The 9,694-nt window shown below is 43.3% G+C and overlaps 1 protein-coding gene across 3 annotated transcripts in view; it reads right to left on the bottom strand.

Moving 5' to 3' along the window:
• Positions 1-1,708: 1,708 nt before the first annotated feature.
• Positions 1,709-9,694, bottom strand: part of FAM117A (family with sequence similarity 117 member A) — a 120,838-nt gene continuing 112,852 nt past the window's right edge. For 2 of the 3 annotated variants that reach the window (XM_086923980.1, XM_086923979.1), the window contains exon 8: positions 1,709-3,159. In XM_086923980.1, the coding sequence (XP_086780106.1) occupies positions 2,853-3,159 (307 nt within the window). In that variant the 3' untranslated portion in view covers positions 1,709-2,852. Of the gene's footprint in view, positions 3,160-3,636; positions 3,731-9,694 lie in introns of those variants that run through there. The other variant, XM_086923982.1, reaches the window with a different exon arrangement.

Genomic DNA, 9,694 nt, shown 5'->3' with positions numbered 1-9,694 from the left:
TTTTGGCGACTCAGCTCTGGGTAGAAACAACTAGGTTACCATGACCGCCCCTCAATCTGTTGAACCCACCCCTGTTAGTCTTTAGTCATTGAACCGTATTGCGCCAATCATTAACGAGGAATCATCAGTGGAGAGCGAGTCATGCAGCCATCCAGCCATCATTCTGAATCTATTCACACCTGCTAAACCGTTGACACCTGTTGTGTTGACCAAAGAGTCTTCCCTTTGAAGATCCTTTGCCAAGTAAAGCTACTGCACCCTGGAACCTGGGACAATTTTTCAGTCTCCCTGAAATACTCTCTGCCCGAGGTGCTTTAGACGACTTAAATGCCCACTCTTTCGCTTTAAGTGGCCTCTCTCTTTTGCTTATTTCCAGGTTCTCAAAAGAATATTTCACATAGTTGGCAAATATGTTTTTTAGTAGGTATATAATTTGGCTGAATTATATGAATCTGCACACTAATTCACAATCAAATGGCATAAATGACTACGCTTCTGAATGTTGCATTTCGTCTGCATTTGACTAGTGGAGAGAAAAAGAGGGATGTCTAAATATGGGAGTTTCTAATTTAACTCCCATAGGAAACTTTGCTTTTTGTGCAGCAAAGACTACTATACAGGATTTGCAGATCCTCGATTCTTCAGCAGATAGACATTTGAAAAATAAGTCCGATTGAAAAAGAGACCATTTATTTCTAACACAGTTTTTGTGGATCCTTTAAGGATTTGAAGATCTGGGTGTCTGGCAGCAACTTAAACGTTTTCTTTAAACAGCCAAAACAGATCACCAGGCACTGCAACCCGCTTACATCAATCTGCCTTATTCATTAGTGTCCAGTCACTTTGGGTCATTTAGATCAACCTCCACCATCCTTATTAGATGACTCCTCCATTAATCATCAGATGCTATAACCCCCACCAAAAACTAAACTAAAACAGCATTGCCACCAGAAACAGCCCCAAGAACTTGACATTCCCATTATTAAGATTTGTTAAGTACCAGTTCCATTCCAACTGATGAAAAACCCTTAGTCTTTTTTTGGTGATTCGGAATATTAATGAGTGGAATTTTGGGTACTGGCATATTCACTAGCATAGTAAGGCACTTGCACAGTTTGTGGGGCTTAGCACAGTGGGTTGTTTTAAGCACAGTTGTGGGTGGCAACACTATAGCATTTGGTGGAAACAAGGTGCGATTTAAATCAGTAGCAAGTTGGCAGTATGATTTACTATAGCAGTTGATGCGATAGGTATACATAGGAAAGTGGTGGACAGCCACAGTGAGTAGGTGGAGTATCGTACTGTGAGCGGGGAAAACAAGTATACCTGCGCATAGGGCTACGTGGGCTCGCAGAGTAGTTTTATCACAGTGGGTAAAGTCTGTCCTATAACAGACGATATTAGATTTTTTCAGCACACAGGGAATGTGCAAACTTAGCAGGGGTAGGTATGGTGCATGTACATAGCAAAGTAGTGGGCAGCAGCAAAGGACCAATGGTATGGGAAAAAGTGGGTGAGTATAGATACGCGAGGAGAACCCCACTGGCAATAAGAGGTGGGTATAATCCGCTCTGTGTTAAATGTGCTCAGGGAATGGGATAGAGATGCACTACCCCCTGGGCCACCAAACATCTTCAAAGCACCAATAAACTCCCAACATACTACAGCTCTAACTATTAATTTGCAAAATAATAAAAGCATACACAGACCAGATATAGGAATCTTTATTAAATTATGCACAATAATCACAGCAAAAAAAACACAAAAGAAAAAAGGAGATTCCTCTTCTGATGTTTGTAGAAATGTTAAGTCGATTCTCGGTTGAGCCCGAGTACATTCATCAGCAGCACTATTAGGGCCCCTTCAAAACAGCACATTTTCAAGTACTAAACCAAGATGGCATGTTTCTTTTGGGACACAATGTGTTTATATTTCTTGTTGTTAACCACCTGCACTGGGAGGGCAGAAAGTATTTTTTTTTGCCTACTCAAGGAGCAGACCCAACTGAGTCCAGATGCCACTGTCCCATTGGATATTCAAAATGAGCAACCCAAGTGCTGTTTTCTAGAGACTGGATAATCCATTCGTTGGCTATTGTGTGGCGATTTCTCCTTTGCATTACACAAGAGGCCCAGCAGGACAGAGGCAGACTGCAAGCATTACATTCCTCAGTCAAGAGCACACTAACGGGTTTCCGAGTAACCTTTATAGTGTATGCAACAGGCAGTTTGGAAGAACAATACCGTCACCTGCAAGTGCAGAACGTGTAATTCCTACCCTTCAAGCCCACATGACACTGTACCAAAGAGGCCAGCAAATCTAACCATACCAATAAGCCATGTTAGAGCAAATGTCACCTTCACATGCACTGGTAACCCAGTCGCTTCACTGTTGCCACCTCAACCATCCTGCCTTCAATAACCCATTCTCTGGCACTGGGCGTATGGCATTGGAGGGACATGGCTTGGTCTTGTCTACCTCTTAGTGCATACTGTTTGTCTGTTGGAGGGCTAGATCACCAAAAGCACTAAACTAGAGGATAAGATGTTGACAGTGGATCAAGCATAGCCCCACCATTAAAGGCCCGAAGAAGATTCTCACTTGGAATCTCAAATCAGCCTTACAGAGGAAGACACAAGTTGTGACTGAGCTATATGTACCAAAGAGAAAACAGTGGCAAATGCACTTAGGGAAGATGGCTTTGTGACCTAAAATGGACAAACGGTTTTTAACACCTGTCCCACAGAGCAAGCTGCCGTCACAGAATGAGCGTTCTCTACATCTTTGCACTTTAAGGCATAGGTCTGCACCTCCATAGCGATCATGGAGAGAAGAATTGAGGCAACCGCTCCTCACACTACCAATGAGCTATGGAAGGCACCACCCTCAGCAGCCTGGCTAGGACTCCAGCGGTGAGCTGAAGCTTCACCAAAAGCACCCGAATCTGGGTCATGAATAGAGTCAACGTAAGGAGATGGCCCCCTGGCCTGTCCTGTCCCAGAGCTACCTTGAGATGGAAAGCTTCGCAAAAGAAAGTTTACATTGGGCAAGAGAGGCTTGCCCAGGCTTATTGGGCAGAACGCAGAGCCCGTCGGGATAAAGTGCACCTTGTTCTTATCGGGACCAATGAGCACGAGGGATGGATCCAGGCCTGGCGATCTGAAAAGAACGAAAACAACATTTTATCTTGAGTGTTTCTAAAACAAGGCATTCCACATCGCTAGCACCAGATTTCAGCAAGGTACACATGGGGGAATTGACAGCATGACAAAAATCAATGTTAAGAAACCAAGTACCAGTAGGTTCCAATGCCCCCTCTCCCCCATCGAAAATGCCTGAATGGTCACAGTAGTGATTGGTCAGCAGCAGAGGGGACTTTGAGAAACGCATTTATTCATTTTTATTTTTTCAAATGGCTAGGGCAAGTGTTTCTTTACACAATGACAATGACATAGCACGGCCAGGGGAGTAACAATCATAGAACCTAAACAATGAGAAGTCTTGCCTGCAGTTCGGAGCTAAAGTCATTAAGCCTGTATCACCTCCATTCAACCCTATGCCCTTGAAGCCCTACAAACTGCTGAGCCTTCAAATGGGTCATGGAAGCCTCAACCTCTAAAAGAAGCACATTTCACGCAGTTTATCGATTGCTTATTGATTCTCACCAATTCTGCTAATCTGACAGGTAGCTGCATCTACAGGCAATTCCCTCGGGTCCAGTGGGAGTTGACTGGAGAGAAGAAGCAACGCATTAGTTTCAAGTCCCAACTAAGTACCACAGTGTTAGTTTGCAGGGAATTTATATTGTGTACTTTTGCACCTGCCATTAACATATAATGGGTTTTCCTGTAGACCAGACCCATATGTTGGGTCTTATCAAAATTCCCAGTGAGGATCTTCCTTGCAAGTTCCCATTATCTCCCTGTGTCCCCCAACCCCTGTGATCAGGATGGTGGTGTTCCACCATCCATGCTTAAAATGTGTTGTAAACACAGCATCCTTTAGTTCTAGTTTTCGTGTCTCTTCCCAGTTTCTCTGGTCAGACAGACTTCCCCTTCCCGGTCAGTCTCCTCACTCCATTTTCTCCTCTTCATCCCAGTATCCGTACATATACAGTAGTAATGAACCAAGTGCAAGTGTCTCCTTGTTTGTCTTTCTTATATCGTCTGTACAGTTTCTAAATTTCCCAATCTCTAGTGGTGCACCTCCACAGCATTTTCCAAACCCATTTCAGCAAGTTTAGTCTCCTGTGCCCCCACCTGTTTTTCAGCTGTATCACCGTGTCATTAAGTCTATTTCTCCTAGGGTCTTCCACCCTAAATCAAATTCCAACTCTCTCGTTGGTTAGGTTTTTGTGTGGCTGTGTATTAGGAGTCAGTGCAAGACATATAACAAATCTCAGGAGGACAAAGAAAAACCATAAGCACCTTTAAACAAAATACAAATAAAAACAAACACCTATAGCAGTTCTGCGAGGGGGACTGGGTAATATGAAACCAATTTTAGTAGCCTGAGTAAGTCAACAGTTCAAGAAATGCTGTGTTGGAAACTGCACTGGGTACAGACATGGTAAGTGCATAACATACTTTCTTGCCACAGTGAGAAATCCGGGTTAACACGAAACATCATACAGTGACAAATTGGAAACACAGTTCAATAAGATCTTCATTAATACTCAAACACTGAACTAGAACGTGTTTGCATGTAGAAAGAGAGAAGTCTTAAAACATTATCAAATAGAAAGCAACTTCTCCAGATACAACACGCCTTTTAAAGGCAATATTTTTATTTTTCTGGTCATAAAAACTCAAACACATCAAATTAATGTGGTTTCTGACAGGGAAACAGATCGTGCTGGAGCCTGTGCAGACTTCAAATGGCAAAAAAATAGATTTGTTCTTCATACGAGTGAGGACAGCAATGTAACAAGCACTGGAGTTGCCAATAGGTCTCGCATTAGGAAAGTTGGAGCTATTGGTTTTGTAAATGACAAAGCCCTTTATGTTTTTAAAATGAAACCAAAAATAAAAGGCATTGTTATTTGCAATTGTAATAGCTCCAACTTCACTACTGCGAGACCTATTGGCAACGCCAGTGCCTGTTTTATCTGGCACCCCTCACTATGGAATTCACTCACCACGCCACTTCGGCATGAAACCATCTATAAGAACTTTCGCAAAGATATTAAAACGTGGTTATTTAACCAATAATGTTTTCTTTCTTTTTCTGCGTAGGTCCGAGGGCACCGGGAAACCTCCGGGTAGCTGTAATATTAATAATAATAATAATAATAATAATAATAATAATATTTCAGTCCATGAGTAACCACGTCCTGACCTCTAGAATGCACTTATAAGGAAAAATGTCAGTTTTTAACAGGCCTAATAAAGCTGTAAAGTACACGGAAGCAGAGGAACATGTTGGCCATTCATTTAACTGAGCACATCACTGCCACTAATTTTTAACTCTGTGCACAATTTAGAAGCCGTATAAGGCATCATGCTTGAAACGTTCTGAGCTGGTTTTCATTTTAGCTACAGAACAAATGTAAACCTCTTTCACAGGCTTACACATGGTTTACCAATACTGTCCTCTGACCCATCAGGGTAAGCTGTAGACAGAATGAAGTGCTCTAGGGTGGAATATGAACTGCGTTGTTATAGGCAGGGACAACATTAGGAGCCACTCGTAGGAATAGACCTACCTTCCTTAGGAAAAGGAGGAAGCTGATGAAGGGATACAGGGGCTTAGGATTAAAAGGTCCCCACTTTATGAACTGCTGGGGTGTTTCTTCCATTCCATGCACCTAAAAACACTTAATCTAGTGGATACTCTAATCTGTGAAATTTAAGGTACAGTCGGCATCACTAGAACCGTCAAACAACGGAGAGCTTGCATGGTGATTGAGGCCTGATACTCAAGAGTTTTGGATTTTATAATAGTTGGGGTGACCTCGTGCTCCCTTCCCACCACTAGGCGTTAACACATTTGCTTTAGACAGTGGCATGCCTGTGGTTCGACTGCATGTCTCCTGGTGCACAGATTACTAGCCCTGTTGCATAGTCTGCACGACCACTGAAAGTAAAGAGAGAAAGGAGAGAGCGAGAAAGGAGAGAGAGCGAGAAAGGAGAGAGCGAGAAAGGAGAGAGAGCGAAAGAATGAGAAAGAGAGAAAGAGGGAGAGAGAAAGAGAAAGACAGAAAGAGGGAGAGAGAAAGTGAAAGAAAGAGAAAGTGAAAGAAAGAAGGAAAGAGAAAGAGAGAAAGTGAAGGAAAGAGAAAGAGAGAAAGTGAAGGAAAGAGAAAGAGAGAAAGTGAAAGAGAAAGTGAAAGAAAGAAGGAAAGAGAAAGAGAGAAAGTGAAAGAAAGAAGGAAAGAGAGAAAGTGAAAGAAAGAAGGAAAGAGAAAGAGAGAAAGTGAAAGAAAGAAGGAAAGAGAAAGAGAGAAAGTGAAAGAAAGAAGGAAAGAGAAAGAGAGAAAGTGAAAGAAAGAGAAAGAGAGAAAGTGAAAGAAAGAGAAAGAGAAAGTGAAAGACAGAAGGAAACAAAGAGAAAGAGAGAAGGAAACAAAGAGAAAGAAAGAGAAAGAAGGAAACCAAGAGAGAGAGCGAAAGAGAGACAGAGAGAGAGAGAGAGAAAGAGACAGACAGAGAGACAGAGAGAGAAAGAGAGAGAGAGCGAGAAAGAGACAGACAGAGAGACAGACAAAGAGAGAGAGAGAAAGAAAGAGACAGAGAGAGAGAGACAGACAGAGACAGACAGAGAGACACAGACAGAGAGACAGAGAGACAGAGAGACAGAGAGACAGAGAGACAGAGAGACAGAGAGACAGAGAGACAGAGAGACAGAGACAGACAGAGAGACAGAGACAGACAGAGAGAAAGAGAGAGAAAGAGAGAAAGAGAGAAAGAGGGAAAGAGGGAAAGAGAGAGACTAGCCCTCTGCAGGTACATAAACAGCCCAGGCCTGCAAAGAGCAGTAACAGGCAAATGGCCAGCCATCACCCATGGGTTATTAAGGCAGGCAGCAGCAATCTATCAGGACAACACTAGGGCATACATCTTGTGTCAAGCATGGAAACGATGCATTGCAAGGGCACAGGCTTAAGGTGCTGCAGAGACCTACATGGCTAACGTGTTGAGAAATGGTTGTGCACGAGGTCAAGGCCGATAACACGCCAAATCTGCATGCGTCGCAAGCCTCTCCCTTTACAGCGTCCAGTGTCACGTGCTATCAGGGAGTCACCAGATTGGTTGAATTATGCGGCCATCTTAGAATGGGTGAACTTTCTGCAGCCCCAATTAGCACAAAGTAAAATGTGAAGGGCGGCTGTCAAAAGTAATATTATTAAAACAGCTTCATAGAATACCTCAACTGGCCAACCCAAACTTATTTAGGAGGCTAATGGGAAGATGGCGTGGTATATACCGATTGTTCACCTCACTCCAGGTCTCCATCGACAGAGTCCAGTGGGGATTTATGAGTAGCAATATAACTCATTCTAGGAGTTGTATTTCTTTTGTTGCTTTCCTTTTCCTAATGCGACTAAAGTACTATAGCGATCACTTGGTGAAAATTCCAATACTGAAAAAAGCTTGGTGGTGACAATAAAGCAGATGGCTCCCAAATCTTGAAGCGGGGAGATTTAGAAAGACTGGATTAAAAGGGAATTTTGTGGACGATAACGCAATAGTACCAACGTTGTAACCATTTGTGTGTCGCCTCATCAACCTAAAAAGTCAGGTACTTTTGGATAAATCCAAATACTAAATTACCGAAAACGAAGTGGTGTGCATTGACTTTATAAACTGTTTCCTTGGCAGCAACAGACTATGTATCGGCGACTAGATGGATAATCAAGGGGATGATATAGGGCAATCAGGGTGGGGACAAGAGGCATATGAGAATGTCACAACGAAAAGAATGTAACTGGGTGAAGATTGGGTAGGATAACGGCGAGGGATGGGGATGGGGATTTAAGGTGAATGAGGAGATAGATAGTGGCAGGGTGGGTGTGACTGTCCGCGAGAATGAATGTCGAATGTCGAAAAGAGTGCATGGGAAGAGAGGATGGGCAGAAAGGAGGAAAGCATGAGCTGGTGCGCAGACAAAAAACGAAGGTGAGGGTGTGTGAGAGGATGGACGCTGGTCCTGGGATGAGAGGAACCTTTCATCTTCCCTCTCCGCTGAGATGGAGGTTGTAAGAGAGGAGAAGGAAGGAGGGGGAGGGTTGGAGGGAGAGTGAATGACGGGGAGATTAAGGTGGCTATGATGAGTGTATAGGGCTATGTCAATGTAAATCAAACAATTCAAGGGTAGCAAAAGAACTGAGCATACAGGCGAATAAAAGGGAACCAACAGAGTATGACGGGAAGGATAAAGAGTGCAAGGAGGGTGGGATGGGTGAAACTGAAAGTACGGCCGGCCGGCCAGCCATGATTAATTAGGGGAGGAGAAGCGTGTTAGGGGAGGAGAAGCCGCAGAGCGCACGCTGGGCGAAGCCCTTTGATGTGCTGTGCGGCCGTGAATGCGCGTGCTTGTTTGGTCACGTGATTCACGTGAACTTGATGAAAACCGCAGCAAAAAGCCCTTGGTTTGACGAGGATTTTGAGGACATGAATTCTCGCTCCGCTCAATGCGCTTGCGCGCATTGATAGGTCGCAAGACCTAAAAATGTAAACAGTCATTGCAGAGCTGAGGTTCAAAGCCCTTTGAGTAGGACTGGTATCCACACCAGATAGGAGAACAAGTATAGCAGAGCCTCAAAGTTCCCGAAGAGGGTCTGAGCCATTTAGCAAAGCCTTGGATTTCAAGACAGTACTTCAACATCAAGGTAACCCAATGGCATATCAGAAGGCCTCAGGCCTGTTAGGGCAGGACAGACAGCTACTCAGAGTACCATCACAAAATGGCACCAGAGCAAAACGGCCCTGAGGCAAGAGTGTAGCCAAACCCAGGACTGCTGTGTATCAAGGGGGCAATGATGCCAGAAGACCAGAAAGTCAAAAGTACAGGATGGCCGAGAAAACTGTATTGTTTGAAGATCCATGATATTATGGAAACCAATTTAGTCGCAAAGTTATCTATGGCAACTGCACACCATTTCCTACGGTACACACAGTTTTTCTCTGGAAGCAAAAGGTAGCTCATACTATAAAAATCTGGCCTCTTTTATTGATAAAGGTCTTTTGAATGGTGTTAAATATAATTTTCAATTAAATAACTGTAATTTGCATCAGCCATGTTTTCTACTAATTCTAGCAAAAAGCCTATAAAAAGAAGTGTCAGTCTGACGATTCCAGTCTCTTTTTCACATCTTGTTTCCTCGGACAAGAAAGTATGGATTACCTTGCTCAGCTGAAACATGTACACAGTTATTCCACTATCAAGATAGGCTTCTTACTCATGACCAAACAAACGAAACATATAGGTGTTTGAAGACTATTACGTGTTCTTCATTGCTAACTTGTGCGTCCACGTCTATAAATATGCGCTTTGTATTTGCTTGTTGAGCATGCTCTAACAGTTTGTTTGGGATACACTGGCTGACTGGATAACGGAGTCTCAGATTTCATTTTTCTTTGATCAATAAACCCTTTCAGACTGTCATGCAAGAGCATTTACTTTGACAGATCTATCCACCCAACAACTCGCAAGGAAAAATATTTAGACGTCCTACAAAAGTGATCCTCACTAA

The sequence above is a fragment of the Lissotriton vulgaris genome, chromosome 5 (genome assembly GCF_964263255.1).
Source record: "Lissotriton vulgaris chromosome 5, aLisVul1.2, whole genome shotgun sequence".
Lineage (NCBI taxonomy): Eukaryota > Metazoa > Chordata > Amphibia > Caudata > Salamandridae > Lissotriton > Lissotriton vulgaris.
This window is presented reverse-complemented; position numbering and strand designations above follow the sequence as displayed.